At 44.6% G+C, this 20,560-nt stretch overlaps 1 protein-coding gene across 2 annotated transcripts in view; it reads right to left on the reverse strand.

Annotated features, from left to right (window-relative positions):
- MAP3K14 (mitogen-activated protein kinase kinase kinase 14) overlaps nt 1-20,560 on the reverse strand; it is a 32,833-nt gene that overhangs the window by 10,317 nt on the left and 1,956 nt on the right. The window contains exons 2-7 of one of the 2 annotated variants that reach the window (XM_067556261.1): nt 16,742-17,785; nt 7,328-7,600; nt 5,912-5,981; nt 3,462-3,672; nt 2,712-3,320; nt 1,537-1,674 (exon numbers count right to left, since the gene is read on the reverse strand). In XM_067556261.1, the coding sequence (XP_067412362.1) occupies nt 1,537-1,674; nt 2,712-3,320; nt 3,462-3,672; nt 5,912-5,981; nt 7,328-7,580 (1,281 nt within the window). In that variant the 5' untranslated portion in view covers nt 7,581-7,600; nt 16,742-17,785. Of the gene's footprint in view, nt 1-1,536; nt 1,675-2,711; nt 3,321-3,461; nt 3,673-5,911; nt 5,982-7,327; nt 7,601-16,180; nt 16,229-16,741; nt 17,786-20,560 lie in introns of those variants that run through there. The other variant, XM_067556262.1, reaches the window with a different exon arrangement.

Consider the following 20,560-nt stretch of genomic DNA (forward strand, 5'->3'; position numbering starts at 1 on the left):
TATTGTTCCGCCAGGTAATCAGGCAAGTTGCGAGAATTATCATAGAATCATAGAATATTAGAGTTGGAAGGGACCTCAGGAGGTCATCTAGTCCAACCCCCTACTCAAAGCAGGACTAACCTCAGCTATATCATCCCAACCAGGGCTTTGTCAAGCCGCAGCTTAAAAACCTCTAAGGATGGAGATTCCACCACCTCCCTAGGTAACCCATTCCAGTGCTTCACCACCCTCCTAGTAAAAAACTTTTTCCTAATGTCCAACCTAGACCTCCCTCCCTGCAACTTGAGACCGTTGCTCCTTGTTCTGTCATCTGCCACCACCGAGAACAGCCTAGCCCCATCCTCCCTAGAACCCCCTTTCAGGTAGTTAAAGGCCGCTATCAAATCCCCCCTCACTCTTCTCTTTTGCAGACTAAACAAGCCCAGTTCCCTCAGCCTCTCCTCATAAGTCCTGTGCTCCAGCCCCCTAATCATTTTTGTTGCCCTCCGCTGGACTCTCTCCAACTTGTCCACATCCTTTTTGTATTGGGGGGCCCAAAACTGGACACAATATTCTAAATTATATGAAAATTATATGAAAAAAAAAAAGTTTAAAAAGTGAAAATACATACCCAAAAGGATTCTGAACCCAAACTTTCTAAAAGTCAGTTACCTCCCACACACTTGACTACAGTAATATATGGGGGAAAGTATTTTTTTAACAGCCACCAGAAATCTCACACACTGTGGGATTGTGTAGTGAGATCATGAGAGAACGTAACTTGTATTAATATAGCTACCTACATAGCTGACAATCTTCAAAGAAATCCCCTAGTTCATATAAGTTCCATATGCATCGTGCAACATTTTATGAAAACATCAGACTTTGTTTACTATACAATATCTAAAACATGCTGGACCATGTAGGATTCGGGAGAACTATAGTTCCTTTGCAGAGTCTGTAATACAAATTCAATACACTTTATTGTTTGTTGAACAAACATAATATGAAATGCTGGTAAAGTGTAAGACAGAGAAAAAGCCTTAAAGTTATCCCCCTTTTACGGTGTATATATAGCTACATGTATTTTTTCAATATACACTCATCCAATAGGAAGGAGCACCTAACCTTTTGCTCTGTGCTCCTGGACATAAATTTAATAATACAGTTAGACAAAGGAGTCTCCCTTCATGCAGCAGCTAAAAACATACTTCTGATCTTTAAGATTACCCAGAGTCCTCCCAGCTTCTCTGAACTCACAGAAACAAGTGTGTCTCTCAGCATGCCATGAAGGTCAATAAAGAAGGATTATTTCTGATCAATCTGAAAGTGGCTAGGTGAAGAGACTCCCTCACCTCATCACAGACAAAAGTTCTGTTTGGTGTAGCATACCAATGCTTTCCAGTTTGCCCTTGGATACTCTGAGAATCAGTGATATTGAGGTTGTGTAAGATACCTATAGTCCTTGGGAGTTGGAATGAAACAAAGGCAGCTTTTACTTCCTTTGTGCCTTCTTTTATTGGACATATCAAGCTCTCCTTTGTTTTCATAAGTTACCTTTTTTGCAGCACACTGAAATCCCGTCTGTTTGTCCTCTATTTTGTACACTTCCCCAAAAGAGCCAACGCCCAGAGAGTCATGGCACTTGGTCCAGTGAACCTCTTCTCGGTATTCATAATCCACTGGCTTCAATTTCTAAGGATTAGAAGACAAACTGAAGCAAGCATGCAGGAATATGGCTGCCAAACTGCTATATCAAGTCTGACACAGGGAAAGCCAAGAGCTGGGATTTTCAAAAGAAACTAGAATAGTTAACCGACCCACTTCCCACTGAATCACTCAGAGGCAACTCTGAGCTTAGATTTTCAATTATTGCTTTCAGCAGGCTCTCCTCTTCCGCTCCATCTAGATTTTTTGGGTCACTGCTCGGGTCTCCAGAATCCAAATGACGTAGCCCTCTGTCCCAAAGAGAAAATGAGCTATCCCCTGGAGGCCTAAAGGTTTCTAAATAATTAGTCCATCTTTTAAAGGCATTCCTTTCACATGCTGAGCAAACAATGCACCCAATGGACACTGCTGGGATACCTAGTGCCATGAGATCCACCTGCCTCTGCTTCTGGATATGCTGTGCCTGCAAGATCCACATGCGCTTCCGTTGCCCCAGGAAGCCCTGCCTATGCAATGGGCAGTTAGCAGTGTAATCACACAGCTTGCTGGTACCAGGAACAAAAGTGGGGTTTGCAGGTGCAGGGGACAAATCTTGTAAGTGAAGCTTAGCAACCCTCTGATTATTGGACTCAAAAGAAACTGCAAATTGCCTATGGCGAATAAAAGCTTATGACCTGCTCACCCAAGTGGGCTAGGCCCTTTAACTATAAAAAATTAAACCAAGGAAATCTCTGAAGACTGGCTATGTGCCAAACTTCTTCCTACAATACACATCCACCATACTGAGATCTTCATGGCTTTCAGTGATGATTTTAAGTCATGTGGACCTATGAAGGACTTTGCAGGTTGCAGAGTTTTTGGAGTATTGTTTAAATTTACGCACACTCTATGGGAGAATTTACATCAGGACAGATATGGCTCAGTCTCTACAAGTTAACGCTATTGGAATCTTTGCCCTGCATCTTTAACAGGCAGTTAAATGTTTAAACTCACAGTCCTACTATACAGGGAGGGACACACTACCCACCACCATGTTGGCTCAAGTACAAGGCCAAAAGTATCACCTCAGTAAGCAGCACCCCCTCATTGTCATCGGTTTCTTGAAACTGCTCCTTCAAATCCAGACCGCCTCCACTCCACGTCTTGGCCAGGCTGGCTAAGTTCCTTGGTTCACCAAGACTCACACTCCCTTTAAGAGCATCCACCAAATATTCTTCCACAGAAAGTTTGTCCGAGTTGGTCTTCATGGACTGGCTGACACATTTTGGGAAGCTGCGTTCTAAGCTTAGCCCAGATAAGCGATGCTCACCATTCGCACAGGCCAAATCATCAAGGAGATATGTCTCCAGAGGGTTACGTTTCATGGCACAAAGAGGACTATCCAGAACTGGGAAGCAAAGGGGCAATCTGTTGTAAGGGAAGGGACGGAGGGTCTCTGGCTGAGGGACAAAGTCATCCTGACAGTGTAACTTCCAAACATGGTTCAGGCACTGAGCTGGGCTTATCAACTTGTGCAGTTCTGGTCTGTGTCGGTTCCTTAACGAATGGAGTTTGCCTGCGACTAGAACTTTTTGAGGTTTCTCAAATGGTATCTGATCACAGGCTGAATCCTTGCAAGGTTCTGAAAAACAGCAGCTGTTACTGAAGAGAGGGTTTTGGTGAGTTTCATCCTCCTGGAACACAAGAGGAAGAGAATTAGGCAGGAACCCTAACAACAAATCCAGTCTCAAAACTCAAGCCAACCATCTTCAAAGAATTATATTAATCCTATGATTTCTCCTCCCGACTCATAGGACTGAGCTAACGCATCTTACCTGGACTGGAATCGGTGTACAACTTTCCTGTTCTGGAGTTCTAGGCCCTTGGTTAGCAGAGGCCAGTGTTTGTATTCTGGCCCTGGATCTTTTCTTGCGACGTTTCTTCCTGGCTTTACCACGATGCCTTGCCCTCCAGCAGGCTGGTGCCATTTTCCCTTCAGTTGCATGGGCCACATTGTTAGGGATTTGATCGAGACTGTCTGACCGGCTACCAAGAAAAGCAAAGAACACATTTTAATTTGACAAACAGCAGGAGCACATCTTCCCTAGCTGACCACTGCCAATGAAACCAAGCCAGTCAGGAATGGAAGTTACCAATATTGCTTTCCCAGATGAATTTAAGAGCAGGCAAGGCAGGAAGTTGTTAAATAGTCCTAATGTGAACACCAGTATGGAAAGTTACAGATGCAGCAGCATGTTTGGCATTATGCAGGAGAAAGATATGAAGCAAGGTAGACAGCATCGGGCTCATTAGAAGACAATGTCAATATATTTTGGAAGGTACAGATTAGCAATGCCCTGAAGGGGGAGACAGTTGGAGCCACTGGCAGTGAAAATCATTGTCAAGTTGCTTTATTGGCACAGACTAGCCATGTACTGCATGTATAACTATTAAGTTCACAATCTACCTTATTTAATACATTTTTAAAAAATCTGTAAGAGTGCTTAGAATGTAAAGTTCTTTTCTTACATTTGTTTTAAAAAGCAAATTTAGTGCTAAAGAAAGGAGCTGGACTGACTGTTTCACAACAGAGTGGTCAAAATTTAAGCCAAAAAAAAAAAAAAAAAAAAAAAAAAAAAAAAAACTTCTAATCTGTAACTGTTGCTATTGTAAAACTAAAATAATTTTACTGGGAAAGCATAGCTATGCAAACCAGCACCACCCTAGGGACATGCAGCAATAAATAGACTTATCTTTCAGAAGATAAATGTTTGCTTTATTAGTCATTCATTAGTCACCAACCATAAGAAGTTGTTTGTTTTCATCTAACAGTGAGAAGAGGTGAGACTGCTCCTCACATGGAGAGTTTCCAATTTTAGATGTCAAGTATCTTGTATTGGTTCAAGTAGCGTAAACCATTTGCCCTTATTACTCTTTACCCAGTACCAATGCAGCTTTTCCAATCATCCTCCGAAGTCTTTTCTGCTGCTGCACATTTAGCTGATTTAACAGCTGAGTTGTGGATGATAAACTCAAGATGAGATGGTAGCACTAAGCATTTTGCATGTGTTTCATTGTAACTTTTAACATACATTATAACTGAATCCCTTAAGTGACTTTACAACTTACACTTCTTCAAAGGAATACATTTACTATACCAGCTGAAGGCAAGGCAGTAGTGGGTATAAAACAAGGGTGGTCAAGCATACAGCCCTGTAGACCAGATCCACTCCCCTGGAAGCTTTCATCTGGCCTGTGGTGCCCTTAGCCCAAATTAAAGAAAGCCAGCCCGGAACTTGTTTTGCAGGGCCAGGAGGAAGCTGAGCACTTGCTGAAAATGAGGAAGTTTATGCCTCATTGGCCACAGGCAATTAAGCCCCCATCATCTCTTACTCCAGAGCAACAACTCCTTTCACTGACACCATCAGCACTGAGCACTGCTTCCAAGCTCCCCATCAAGCCGCTGCTGCTCCTCAATCCACCCTAGGCAGAAGGGCCCCATGGTTCCACCCCCATTCCCTTGTGATTGCTGCTCCCTGCCCTTCTATATTCTATTTCTCTCTCCTCCATCCCTTTTTTCTTTCCCTCTCTTTGGGTTCCTGGCACTGCTATTGAGCCCTGCAACACCAGGTTTGTGGGTGTGGGTCCTTCTCCTCCCGCCTTGTTTTTCTTGCCACAGCTCTTTCCAGGGAATAGGACACAGACCTGCTCCTGCTGCCATCAATGCCTGCACCAGCCAATCCCGTCTCCCACAGCTTTTCAGAGGAAGATGTGGGGAAGGAAGCATGAACTCAGCTGAAGAGACATTCTTCAGGTCAGAAAAGATGGAAAAATATGCCCTTACTGGGAACTGTCTTTCTCCAGCCCATGGACCTAAACTGAAAGGATCATTCAGCTCCCACCTCAGAGTGACCTTGATACCCATGGTGTAAACGTTCAGAGAGAAAGAATCAAGATTCTAGGGATGAAGAAATTAAGACACTGAGAACATGGATGTCTGCAAGATATTTAAACACAAAGCCCTCATGATGCTTTGTGGGGCAGCATGTCACAGGACAGGATGTGGTGCAAATATAAAGAAGTTGGGAAAGTTACCTGTGTAAAAGAGTGTTGCAAGTTCCCCACACACCTTAGAACAAAAAGAGTTCATCACTTTTAAACAGGGGTTCTTTAAATAAACTAACAATACGGCAGCATAAAAAAGGGCACAACTGAAGTAGAGTGACGTGAGAACAGTAAATACTACATGGACATATAACTTTTTTTATCTGAAAAGACCTCTCACCTGTAACGTTTACTATCTGCAATGAAAGACCTCTCTGAAAGAGTGGGGCTGAACTCCTGGCTGTTCTCACCTGTTTGAGAGAAAATAAGATCACCATAAGCTTAAGTACTAGACAGTCTCCATTGATGGCTGCGAGTATCTGAATCAGGATGGCAGTAACAGCTTGCTGAACCAAACAATAATCCAGGAATGTAAGTCTCCATATTGGTCATGAGCAGGGATACTAGAAATCCATTTGCCACAGAAAAACCACAGTGTGTGTGTTTTTACAGAGAACCTTTTTATTTTTTCACAAAATGTAAAAACTAAACAGAGTAGAACCTTGTGCCACCAGCACATACCCAAGAACATGGGCAATTGATGCTGACAGCTCTGAGCAGCAGGGTTCCCGCTGTCGGATTTCATTTTAATCATGATTTTTATGGTTTTTTTAATCATGGAAATCTAGGATCCCTGGTCATGACAGATCATGAAAAACTACAGTATTTTTTCCCTTTTTCCTGGTATCAGACACTTCCCAAACATCAGGAATCTTCCCTCTAGTTCTTTCCTCCTGTTGCATCTTCTGGAAGTTGCTCAAAAAACTCAGGACTTACTGCCATAGAATGTTCATTGCTAATCATAAAATAAGGGACCAATGGCCATGGCTTGGCACTATTGTGTAGGTAGGTATCACAGAAGAGACCTCAGGAGGTCATCTAGTCCAACCCCCTGCTCAAAGCAGGACCAACCCCAACTAAATCATCTCAGCCAGGGCTTTGTCAAGCCATATCTTAAAAACGTCTAAGGATGGAGATTCCACCATCTCCCTAGGTAACCCATTCCAGTGCTTCACCACCCTCCTAGTGAAAAACTTTTTCCTAATACTCAACCCAGACCTTCCACACTGCAACTTGAGACCTTTGCTCCCAGTTCTGTCATCTACCACCACTGAGAACAGCCTAGCTCCATCCTCCCTGGAACTCCCTTTCAGGTAGTTAAAGGCCGCTATCAAATCCCCCTCACTCTTCTCCAGAGTGAGCAAGTCCAGTCCCCTCAGCATCTCCTCATAAGTCATGTGCTTCAGCCCCCTAATCATTTTTGTTGCCTTCCGTGGACTCTCTCCAATTTGTCCACATCCTTCCAATAGTGGGGGGCCCAAAACTGGACACAATTGCTGCTGTATGAGCAACCCTATGCACGGTTTTGAGAATACTCCTGTAACAACCCTGCTATCCCATTATTTGGCCTTTAATGTGACAGTCTCTGCCGAGTATTCAAATTATTGATGATCTGGAAAATGATCACCAAATTCACCCTGCCTGCAATCACAAAGACAGATTTGAACCCAGCTCTCCAGAGATGCAAAGCTAGTGCAATGCCCCACCGCATTACCTACTCCCCCCTCAACGAAAAACATCATGCTGCACCACTTACATTCTGCCTGGGCGATGATGGAAATGGACGCAGAACCCCCTTCTGTCTCTTCTTTTGCCGTTCCTTTGGTGATCACATCCTTTAGGATCTTCCATTGACTGTGGAAGGCAACCTTCTCTGAATCTTCTACTTTGCAAACACTGCTCTGCTTCTCACCCACTGTTTCACTCAACCCTTTAGTAGCAGAAAGCTCCTTCTGGTGCCCGATGGTGGGGTCAGGCGCTCCTTGGCATGCAATTTCCATCACGGCCATTTCACAGGTTCACAAAGACACTGTGTAAAAAAAAAAAAAACTGGTTATAATATTTTATCCTTCTGAGAGATCCTTGAATGAAAGTATCTAAACAATTAAGTTTCAACAGTCACATGAAGCAAGGGATATATGGTGCCACCAGAAACTGAGCTGTTACCCCAGGTCTCGCACAACAACCACCCAGGAGCTGTGAACAGAACCCTGGTCTCCTGAGTCACAGTTCCCTGCTCTTACCACTAAATCACAGCCACTGGGTCAGGTCTACATAATGAACATTATCTGGGTACTAATAAGAAAGAAAAGAGACTAGACTAGGTTAAGACTGAAGATTTTTCCTTCATCTCATATTCACGAAGCCTAACTACAAACAGTAATCAAGCACAATCATTTAAAAGTCCCTTTCTTTTAAAGAGGGATTGGTCACTTATCTCTATTTCTCAAATAATGCATCAGGTGGAACTGCAGTTTCCACATTCTCTGCACATCCCTTACAACTTGTACTTTTGAAACAGTCATGAAGTATTCCTGACTGTTCTCTCCCCTGCATGCCCCACCATCTTCAAATTCTTTTCTGACACTTTTTGGGTTAAGGGGTAGGGGGGAGTTTGGGCAAGTTCAATAAAGTTTGTTGGTTTTTTGTGTTAAAAAAAGAGGAAAGAATATGTTCTAGCTATTCCTTGTCTGTTGTGAGTCATTTCCTCATTCCAATCCATCCACCAGTAAAAGCGGGATCTTAATGCAAATGCTTCTTTTATTAAATGCAAATGCTTCTTTTATTGTGAAAATTCAGATTCCTACAGTAGTGAAGACAGATGAATAAGTCCCCCCCGCCCCACAAAATGTAAGGTAGGGAAAGGTGAAAGTAAAAGTGCATGCTTTTGAGGCTCATCAGCTCATTGTGTATCACACATACTCAACAGCCTCTCTTCGCTTTTGCTGGCCTCTGCCTGGGGTAACAGAACTTAATTCAAACATGTCCTTGGTGACTACGGGGATGATCCTCAGAGGAGCACTGAGAGTACTGAGCACCTCTCAGGATCAGTACCTAAATGGCCACCTTAGGAAAGAAATGAATCATTTGGAACCCAAGTGTACATACCTTTGTGTGGTTTGCAAATGAGCCACCTAACAGCCTGGGACCAACACAGCACCTAACTGCCTGGCAAGATAAGTCAACAATGACCACATTCAGAGGCTAATTGAACACAGAACAGCTGCTGTAAGAAAGACTTGCTAGTGACAGAATCCTTCTTAATACACTAATCCCCCTCTGCCTCTTCCCTACAGAAGTTATGTCAGGTCCGAGTGCTGTAAACTAATCTCCTGGAGCAACAGAGAGTCAGCCTGCCAAATGACTGACTCAAACCATCAGTGACCTAGATAACAAGTTCAGAGCTATTCTTGTATTCACACTCTGCTGATTTGCAATAACTTACCTGGGGCTCTCTCCTTGCCCTCACCTCACCTCTAAGAACTAGGGATATCTTTGTATCCTACCTCCCAAAAAATACAAGCTAAAACATTTGTATAATTCCCAAAACTATGCCTCAGTTTTGTTAAATACATTTAGGGGGAAATGAACAATCACATAAGTAAGCCCTTTGCTTCCCTTGAAATGGAAGGGAATCACACACTGACATTAAAGTCAATGCATCTCTGTAAGGAAGACTTATTTTGTGCGTAGATTAAAAAGGAGAAATCCCAGCCTTAACAATAGAAATCCCATGCACTTCATGTAAACAAGGCCCTTTATTACATACGAAAGTCCCTGTATTTAATTTGGATGAGTTTACCTGGTACCTCAAACAACAATGCTAATTTCAGTTTCCAACTAAGGACATCTAAGTTGAGGAAAGTCTCACAAATAAAAGTTGAAAATGGAAGACTGAGGCCTGGTCTACACTGGCCACAGATTTCGGTAGCAATCAATAAGATACACACAAGTTATGTATAGTAACTTGTGTATCTCCCTCCACTTCCTAATGTCTACTTACTGCGGCGTCTCCACTGTGCTGCGCCGACAGGAAACGCCTTCCCGTCGACACAGCGCTACGCTACTTGCCAGGGTGGATTTACAGAGTTGACTTCCAGGTTCAATTGAGCAAGTCTTTACCGCCGCTCAATCGAACCCACAAAATCGTTCCTGCGGTGCCTGCAGTGCCACCGGCAGTGTAGACGTGGCCAGTCCTTTTTATTCAGGCTATCGTGTTTATAACCACAACATTCCCTAGAACCACAGGTTCCAATCCCAGCAGAGTGGATTCAGCCCTTCCCACAGATGTAAACAGTGTTCCATGCACAGTGGGAGGGGTTAATCCAGAAAGGTGCCAAGTATCCACAAGTCTCATTGATCTGGTTGCAGGCACTTACCACCTCTTGGCATACAGCTCTTTTCTGTTAGATTTTAGAGAAAAATACCTAGATCAAAGGTATTTAGGCACCTAACTAATTGAAATCAATGGGAATTAGGTGCCTAAATACTTTTGATAATGTGGGCCAAAAAAACCAGACATTAAAGATTTCATAGCACTAGTCATAAGAGAAGTTTGCCCCAGGGTTCCCCACAATTGGGCTATGTTGCTGGTTGTCCATCAGGCTGACACCTCCCACTGAAGCAGGGATCACATTTTCATGGGGCTGTCCATACATGCTGCAGCTGAGGATGAAACATGATATAGAAATGCAACAATTATGATATTTTGCAGTTAAGTCAGGGGTTCCCCGTTTCATTAATGAAATTGCTTCTTTAATTTCAAGCCTCCTGCCAAAGGAAGTCAAGCCCAAGGATTAAGCTACAATTTAAACACTTTCAGATTTCTTCCCTGCCTGACCATGAAGACTGGGGTGGGGGAGAAGGGAGCCACTTAGCAACAGAACTAGGAGAGGCCAACACTATACCACCCACCTCACCCTCACTTAGCTCTATCATAATTAAAAACTAACTACACCTCGTCTCCACTAAAATTTTACAGTGATAGCTAACGTGCATCAGTTATCTCACTGTAAAAATACACTTTTTTTGGCATCGAAGACAGCCACAGCCCACCTTCCCTCATATGAACAGCAAATGGAGAGATACTGTATAGCAACTCTTTCCCCAAATAACCTCAGGCACAGAACATAGTTGTCATATTGGACCTACCATATAAACACACAGACTGGGATTTTTCAGAGGATCCTAAAGGAATTAGGCACTCAAATGTCACTGAAGTTCAAAGGGAACAGAGTGCCCAAATCTCTTCAGCTGTTTTAAAACTCCAGCCTTGATCACTTTGCTTTTATGATACATCACTCATCCACTCCAGTTCTTCTTCTGAACATTGTCTACTGAGACTGGAAACTCTTTGGGGCAGGAACTTTGGCACTTCAGACAAACATGTTTTTACTGTGATTTTAAATAAAAACTTCTATATATAGGAGCTAGATTCACAGCTGGGCAAGGGTGAACCAGATCAAAGCATTTCAAAACCTGAAAGGTCTATAGCACATTATACTTGCTCCTAGTCAGTTCTTGTGAAGACCAAACCTCCCTGGCCAATCGCTATTTTGGAAGTCAATATTTTGTCAGACAACATATTTTGCCATTTGGCAATTCTGCCCTAAATTTATTAGATTCTTTTAAAAAGCAGTCTCTTAAATGTAAGGCTATTAGAAGAAATGCATAGATGTAATGATCAGCAATTGTTTCAGCTTGACATTGTCTGAAATAAATAGTTGTCTCTAGGAGATAAGTTAAATGCATTGCTCATAAAACTCTGGTCACCCACAGAACACTTGGTTGCTTTTGGTTTATTAGAACATAATAAAGTTAAAGTCTTAGCAAAATTACTTTGCTGACCTATATCTGGCCACCAAAAATGAAGCTTCACAACTGCTGGATGGAGCCAAGAATTTACACATCACAGCAACAGGGAATGCTACGTTCCCAGGCTCTAGGCTTTGCCTACACTAAGGTTGTTTTGGGACCTTTAATTCCCAACAGTGCAAGTGCTCTCTAATGGTGACTAGACGCATATGAAACCTTGAATGGAGTGAAGCAAGGCTGCATGCCTGCTCCAGTGCTGTTCAATCTGTTCTTTGCCTGTGTCTTCAGCCATGCCACAAAGGACTTGGATCAGGGGATATACATCTGCAACTGACTTAACGGCTCTCCCTCTTTGATCTTCAAAGACTCAGTGCTAAGACCAAGACACTGGAGAGACTTCTCACTGAGGCGCTTTTTGCGGATGAATGCGCCTTGATGGCCCATAGACATGAGATCTTCAGGTCATCATTGACTGGTTTTCTGAAGCATTCCAGCTCTTTGGCCCCACCATCAGTCTTGGTAAGACAGTGGTCTTGTTCCAACCAGCACCTCATTCCAATGCCCCAGCACCAGCCATCTTCATCCATGGCATACAGCTGAAAAATGTCGATCAGTTCAAATATCTGGGCAACACCGCCTTGAGTGACGGTTTCCTAAATAAGGAAATTGCCTCCGGAATCAGTAAAGCTAGCCAGACGAATCAAACCTCACAGATACAGGCTTCCCATGCCCTCAGCGTGGCTGACTCCGTGCACCAGGGTTCAGGCTTCAGAGTCATATGCATAGCCATAGATGAGAATTGCAACAATATCGTCATCAACAGCAGCAATGAACTAACAACAACAACAATTCCCAACAAGTGCACTTCCACCACAGGTAGCAACTGAGGCAAGCAAAGAGCAATCCAAAGCTCAAGTGTCTGAGAAGTTAGACAACAGGATGGTAAAAAATAATTGAGCCTGTATGAACTCTTATCTACATCACAACTTCCATCATGACAACAGCACTTGCTGAAAATTATAAGTCCAACAGAAAATCTTAGAACAGAGAATGTTCTGGGGGCTGAGAATTATGTACAGATCTACAGGATGCCAATTCCATAATGTAAAAAAGGACACTATCAATTCCAACATAGTTCTTAAAAGTTTTATTATGCCTTCTTTGAAGCCTGTAAGTAATGTGTTTCTCTGCCAGCTTTCCCTTCCTCTATCTGGTTGGTATACAAAGACTTCCTCCACTGCCCATGTTTCAAATGGAATTGAAATGAAGATAGTTCTGTTTTCTTCCTTGTCAGTTCAAGCCATAATATGGCAGCGTAGTGGGTTATTTGCTAACTAACCCTGCAAGAGTCAGCATGGGAAGTTTCATTTGGTCTCAGAATGGATTAAAAAAATATTTAAAATACAGGGGACATTCCCAGAACAATTTACTACAATTTTAAGGTCAGTAACAGGAACAAGATGATTTATGAAAATCTTGGGTACCTAATGGAGTTAAATAGAGGCTTTGTGCAGAGACCTGCTTTTTGCTGACTGAAAATAGTGTGGATTAAATGACTTGCAGCAGAACCCTTCTCTAGAACGATAACCTCTTGCATTACATTTTTTCTTCCACAAACAAGAATATCTATATAACCTTGTCTGGTCCTACTAATCCATAATGGATTGGCAAGTAACAGGCAGGCTGGGATGAAGTAGCTATGGCAGCAGCAGACTTCTTTTTTTGAGTATCCAGGGCTCTTGGCTGAGAGTTTGGGTGGCCTATGGAAGCTTGAAAATGAGCTGGGTGAGATCTCGACTCTCAGCTACCTGAAGGGGGGTTCCAGGGAGGATGGAGCTAGGCTGTTCTCAGTGGTGGCAGATGACAGAACAAGGAGCAATGGTCTCAAGTTGCAGTGGGGGAGATCTAGGTTGGATAGTAGGAAAAGCTTTTTCCCTAAGAGGGTGGTGAAGCACTGGAATGCGTTACTAGGGAGATGGTGGAATCTCCATCCTTGGATGTTTTTAAGGCCCAGCTTGACAAAGCCCTGGCTGGGATGATTTAGTTGGTGTTGGTCCTATTTTGAGCAGGGGGTTGGACTAGATGACCTCCTGAGGTTCCTTCCAACCCTAATATTCTATGATGCTAAGCGCTCCTGGTTTACAGTTTACTATTTTAACAGCTCATTATCAGGCTAAAAAAAGTCATATTAACACAGCTTTCCTCATGTTCATACCTTCTCAATTAAGTCCAAAAGGTTTTCAAAATTTCAGTCTGTATCATTTATACTGCTTACTTTTTACACTTCAGAATGATTAATGAAACAGAACCCATCATTTTCACTGTTGGCTCTCATGCACTAGTACAATGCTGCAATGCTACGGGGAAATGTTTGTTTGGATTTAAAACCTTAGTGGAATTTTTTAAAAATGCTTAAACATGAGTTTCCCTCCCGCCACACACTTACTTATGTGAAGGGCCCAAAACTACCTGACAATATTTTTTTCCACATTAATAAAATGGGATGAGACTTGCTAAAGCTATTTGCCCAAACCTGACATATCTTCGCATTTAGCCATTTCATTCAAGTTAGCTGAGAATGTTTACAAAGCGTTTTGTATCGAACTCCCATAGAAGCTGAAAGTATTAAGTTAGTAAGCATTAATCTAGACAAAGTTTTATTTTCAATCAGGGTGAGTTGTTTGTATATCTCCATCAGCCTCCATGATCCAGTAGTCCAACACAACATCCTGAAGTCATTTTTTTTTAAAAAGCCATTTCTTAAACATGTTTATTTTGCTAATATTATATCCCCAACTTAAAACAAGATGGTATTTAAAAGGGACATTCCCATCTAGGTCCCAACCACACTACAAAAAACTGCCATGTTACAACAATTCAGTCTTGTCTATGTAGACAAAACTAAACTGTCTTCATAAGAATGGCCATAATGGGTCAGACCAATGGTCTATCTAGCCCAGTATCCGGTCATCCAACAGTGGCCAATGCCAGGTGCTTTAGAGGGAATGAACAGAACAGGTAATCATCAAGTGATCTATCCCTTGACACCCATCCCAGCTTCTGGCAAATAGAAGCTAGGGACCAAATATCATAAATATTATAAACTCCAACCCAAGAAGACACTCTGTAAAATGGTTTGGTCCTACCTACTCTAACCATGCTACTTTTCCCCCAGATCCTTACATGATCTATTTTGTAACGTCAACAGGAAATCAGCTTCCACTTAAGTGGTTTTATTAAATTTAGTAGAGATGGAAGTATTTCCATATAAGCTTCATTTAAACATTCTTCTTTAATCTTGTGAACCCAAACACAACATTGTAACCGTGAATGTGACCCAGACAGTCAAACTGACTCATCTAGTTTCACTGTCCAATCTGAGAAAAATACTATTAGTCAAACAGTAATATTTTAAAGATGTATAGTATCCTACAAATTCAGCTTTTAGATTAAGAGCCATTTATGTATTTCTAGAGCATCACCACCATGGTATCAAAATGTCAAATACAAAAAAGAATCCCAATAATCTTGTACAAAAGACTTCACAGCTGTTGCCTCTAAAAGGTTAAAGTAACAGTACGCTATTCAAAGAGACTCGGCTTCTCATGACAGCTATCATTTAGTAGCTCAATTTTTTTGAATGAGTTGTTAGTTATGGTAATTGCACAGCCATTAGATTTAAGATCATTAAACGTTAATATAAAAATTTATAGCACTTTTGATGCTCAGAGTAATTTGAAATTAGGATTTGGAGATATCCATATACAGACACACTGTGGATAGACAAAGCAGAGTTATCACTCTTATGAGGGCTCAGAAGTCTGGTTTAAAAAGCAATTTGTTTATGGCACCAATTTCATGCTGCCACTTTCAATTCGTGCACTGTAGTGCATGTATGTTTCTAGCTTAACTGATATTAAGATGAAGACAGGAAGCATCTGAAATCAACCGCAGCAGTGACTTATTAATCACAATGTAGCATTTTAACCTTTTGCCAAAAAGAATTCTTTTAAAGAGAAGTGATATGGTCAGATAATGAGTGGTGAGTAAACAGGTAGTTAAACTGAACTTCAGATCTTATTCACTTGTATATTTTGATAGGCTGATCTCAAGGTCTCTGCCTCATTCTAACCACCTCACTGTGAAGGATAGTTTTTGTAGCTCTGCACCTAGCAACTCCCAATCAAAACAGCAAAGTCTGCAACTTAAGCTCCTAACTTATTAGGAGTGCTTCTTTGCTGTGAAAAGCAGAGAGCAGGCAGGAAGTAAGTTATTTCAAAAATCAAAAGGGAAAGTTTGCTCACTAGTAGAAAAATTGCTTTCTACCTACAAATGTCTCCTCAGGCCTCCTCTGACGCTCTCACCAGAACACACAGAAAAGAAAGAGCAGGTTCTATTATTCTTGGCTAACGGTGTATATTAGTCAAGAGTACTATGTATGCTATGTTCAAGAACGTTTGATGAAACAATTCTTCATTTGCTGAAATATTTCACATAACACTAACGATCGATGTGAAGGTGTTTGGGTTGGACAACACGGGGGGAGAATCCAAAGGAACTAAAGAACTACAGAGTTCAGCTAGAAGACCTTAACACACTACTTCATGTTGTCTCACACACACACACACACACACACACACACATTTCAGAGCTATCACAAAGCTACCACTCTTCCAGCGCTCCCTGGAATGAGCGAAGTGGAGGTTTGGCTAACACCACACCTCAGGGCTATTCTCAAGACATGCTGGCTACCAGGCATTCCACCTCCGAGGGTAACAGACCAGTTTAACGTAACCCGAACAAGCAGGCCCGGCCGGTGCGCCCCAGCAGAGGGGCAGACCGAGGAAGTCGGTTCGATGGACGGGACAGGCGCTCTTCCTGTAACCGGGGTTTTACTCTTTAACCCAGATTTTAAAACCTCCTTCCACGGCCCCACCAGCAGCCCGCCAGGGACGGAGCTTCAAGCCCGGGGGCCACCCAGCTAGAGGGCGGGAGGGAGGGAGGCTGGGCTCCCCGAAGCCAACACGCCTCCCACTCCGGGAGGGCCGGAGGCACGGGCAGCTCCGCGGCCCCTCTCGGCAGCCGCGCCCCTGTGGGCAGCCGCGCCACCGGCCTCACACGGCCCCAGGCTCCCCCACGAGGAGGGTCCCCGCCCGCTGCTGCCAGGGCGGGGCACACGGCCGGAGGGAAGCGCGCCGGGCCGGGCCGGACCGGGCGGGGCGGGGCACGGCCGCACCCGCGGCGATAGACCCCATCTGGCCAGCCGGCGGGGCGGGGCGGGGCGGGGGAGTAACGGGGCCGCGCCCCCCCAGCCCCGCAGTGGGGGGAGGGGCCAGGACGCGCCGCGCTCACCTACCCGCACCGCACCGGGGCCTCGAGCGCGGCCCCTCAGGCTCCCTCCACGGCGCCCGAGGAGCAGCTCCGTGACCGTAGCTGCCACAGCACCTGCCTGGCCACGCCCCCGGCGCCCGCCGCCCAATAGCGGCAGATTACTCTCCTGCCAGAGGCCCTAGTTTGTTATGGCCCTGCCCAGCGGCCCGGCCTAGCATTCTAGCCACGCCCTCTCCAGGCCACGAACCAATCAGCGCGCACTCTCCTTCCGGCCCTACACCACTCCTTCGGAAGCGATCTACCGCTCCCGCCCCCTGGCGCTCCGAGAGACTTACTTCGTCCGCCGCCCCAGCTTCCGGCTGTCATTGGGCGGAGGGGGCCTGTGGTTTCCCAGAAGTGGGCGGGGCTTCCTGCAAACCATGTCCCTTCCCCCTCTGGGTGCGGCGGGCAGGAATCGTCCAATTGCGGGTGCGCGGCCAGCGACAGCGGGGGAGGGGACGGGAAAGTCTGCCGGCTGGTGGGCGTACGCATGCGCAGGTCAAGGGCCGCCGGCGGCTGTGTATTTACCGGCTGCGCGCGTGCGCGGAGCTGAAGCCGCTGAGGGCGCCTGGCGGGCAGCCTCGCTCTTCCCGCCATTGTCTCCTCAGGGGGAGGGAAGGTCCGCACCTCCCAAGGGCGAGGGCTGCCCCACAGCTACTGGCGCCTGCCCAGGTGTCACTCAGAGCCCCAGCCTGGGTCAGACCCACCCTGGGGCCTGGTGCTCTGCTGGGACTGAAGAGAGCAGGGCAAGTGTCCAGTCACGCAGCCCGGATTCCAGGCCCGGCGGGTTGGGGACGGCCAGAGCTTGGGGTTGCCTCCCTGGCTACTAGCCCGCCATGGGCCTTGTTCTTTTTTGAGCCCCGTTATGGTCTTGGCCGTCACCGCGTCCCCTGGCAGCGGGCGAGTGCTGCAGGACCGGCCACCTCTCCTTCCCCCACGGCGTCGTCGTGGTGCGTTTGTAGGAGGCTCCGGCGATGGGCGGCGGGAGTCCTTGCTTTAGTTCGGTTCCTTCAGCGCTGCGCTGCGGGGACTGAGGAAATCCACAGCTAAGGAATGAAGGAACACGGACCAGAGCCTGCCTCTTGTTGAGGCTGGTCGGTGCCTGCAAACCAGCCCTGCTCATCCACATTACCGTCCCCTTTGCCTTGTTCAAGAACAACAAACTGAGCTGGGCCTTTTCTCTCCCCCAGTCACTTTGGAATGACAGGAACTCCCCTGCGCTCTCCTCCCACGCTGCAGCTGGCTGTCATGCTAGATCTTGGCTGCTTACCCGTCTGAGGGCTTGGCAGAAGTCTCTTCCTAACTCTGTGCTGCAACTTTCTCTCTGGAGAGTCAATGCCAGTGAAAAGGAAGACTAAAAGGGCTGTATTTAGGACAATCTTTTCTGCTCTTTTTGGTTTTCTTAGCAAATCCTGTGACTGTTCAATGCTAGCGTTTTGCACAGAACAGTTTGCATATCAGGGAATACCAAAGCTCTGACTATTTACTGCTATGTATGTCCTGAGCATTTGGTGTGGGCTCCTTCATTTATAGCCAGTGAACCGTATCGTGATTTTTATAACTCCCTCGTTCTTCCCTGCTTGCTATTGCTAGACTGGAATCAAAATGCTCAGGCTTGTATATTAAAACCTAGGGAGTTTAAATGAAGTTTTTCTACAATGCTTACATCACTGAAATTTGCACATACAGTGCAAAGGAAAAGTGGTTGTGGGTGCTGTTAGAGTTACAACGCTGACACTGTGTACATAAACTATTATTCATCCTAAGGCCTTTTTGGATTAACTATCCAACTGTGGGCCAAAATTTGAGGTCCTTATTCCTGCAAACTCCCATTGACTTCAGGGGATTTCTGCTCTATACTTTGCCATTCCTCCATCGGTTTTGATGTAGATGATGTCATTGTAAAGGTAGCAAGCTATAGCTGCATAAGATCTTTTTGAAATTCAGAATTGGTTTCAGAATTCAGGGCCAAATATACCATTAGACAATTGTATTCCCTTTTCTGTAAGGTGGCTGTATGTGCACACCACTGCTAGCTATTGGAAGCAATGCCAGACTTGAACAAGTGTGAGTGGCATAAACCTTAATACTATTACAGATAATAAAAAGAAATTCTCCTTTAACTCAGGTGGTGGGGATTTATGTGATTGGAGCAGCTGGAACCAAGTCCTTTGTGGCCACTGATCTGTTACAATCCCACTACTGGACCATTGGCTGTTCACACAGCAACTGCAGTAGCATGCAGACAAAAAGTGGGGAAAAAGGGAAGGGAGAACTATGTTTTCTGTCAAAATTCAACCAACTTATGCATTTTCAAAGCATCAGCTAGTGTTTATCTAAAAGGGCATAAAGTAAGGCAGAAAAGGAAAGGACAACAAGCATGGTAGCACCTAGATACTTCAGCTACACTGGATGCTCAGTGGGATAGTCATGCACTCATCAAGGGTAAGTACTGAGCCTTTGAGCAATATAAAGTAGTAACATTTAAAAGGCTCTCTGAATTAGTCTTTTACTGGGTGGGGTATATGAAAGCCTCTGTAATGTCTCATTGGGTCAGATCCAGATTTTAAGTAATCCGCAAGAAGGCAGATCAAATGAAACCTCTTCAAGAACTAAAACTGGCCCCAGGTGATATGTATGACCAACCTGCAATAGTAAGCAATGAGGTTTTCAGCAGATCACAGACAGCCTTTCCCCTTGTTAGTTTAGCCTCTTCCCCTCTGAGAAGGACCTTCTCTCTCAGCACTGCTGCTGTTGAACAGAGTATTAAACATTCTATATTTTCCCTCTGTTAACTGTTGCCAGCTGATTTACTTTTCAGCTTCTGTTTTACATAGATAAATAGCCTTATTCATTGTTTTAACACCAGAAAGGAGGTTTCCTCAGATGTGATTTCCAGTCTTTTTCCTGGGACAGATAGAAGTTAAAACACAAACAAGAGACCATAACTTGTAAGGAGTTCTGAGAGAAGGGAGTATGTTTAGAAACTGTAGCCTGATGTTCCCCATGCATTTGTGCAGCATCTGCCCACCCACTCACTCCCCTTGGATTGGCTGGAGACAGCAGACTTTTTGTGGCTTTTGTAAGTGATATGCTCTATGCCTTGCGGGAGGATGACTAACAGCCTGCAGCAAGCAAGCTTCGAACAAAAATCACCACGGAAGATGCTCTGAGCAATTTTGAAACTTCAGCTGTAACAGGATCCTGTTTTTCTGGTTAAAGATACACAGTCAGTTCCCCTCCTCTTCAAGTGCACACTGTCTTGAATGCTGCCATGTGCCAAGACTTCCCTCTTCTACATTGCAGTCTTGTCATTGGGCCATTATCCCCTTAAGGTAGAGTTCCTCAGCCTTTAACTGCAGCAAGGTCCCTTCAGAAAGGAATAGAGCTGCCCAAAGCCACAAGATAATCCCAGCATAACATGCAAATTGCACGGTAATATGGAGATATGCTCTGGTGATTGATTATGATAATGCAATATTATACTTCGTAGTTACAGGCCCTTCCATGACTACTTAGTCCAAGCCAGGACACAAGAAGACCCTGAAAGGTGCCACCAGGCATCACAGACTGTGTTGGTCAGTCTGAGAGCTTAAGGACCACATGATCTTGGATGTTTCCAGCAGTCTGAATAAAGAGTCTCCTTTTATTCATTACACCAGCCCTAGGAATGCTCAGCTGAGATAGTGTTGCAATGCTTGGACTAGGGGTCAGTCAAGTCTCTTCCACCTCTCAGATCCATGATATCCTAGCTTCCAAGGATGAAAGTGGGACTATAACTGGCACAGAGAGGAAGAAGGTTTAA

This window comes from Emydura macquarii, unplaced genomic scaffold (assembly GCF_026122565.2).
Source record: "Emydura macquarii macquarii isolate MOO-44397 ecotype Brisbane River unplaced genomic scaffold, CSIRO-AGI_Emac_v2 contig_1692, whole genome shotgun sequence".
Classification (NCBI taxonomy): Eukaryota; Metazoa; Chordata; order Testudines; family Chelidae; genus Emydura; species Emydura macquarii.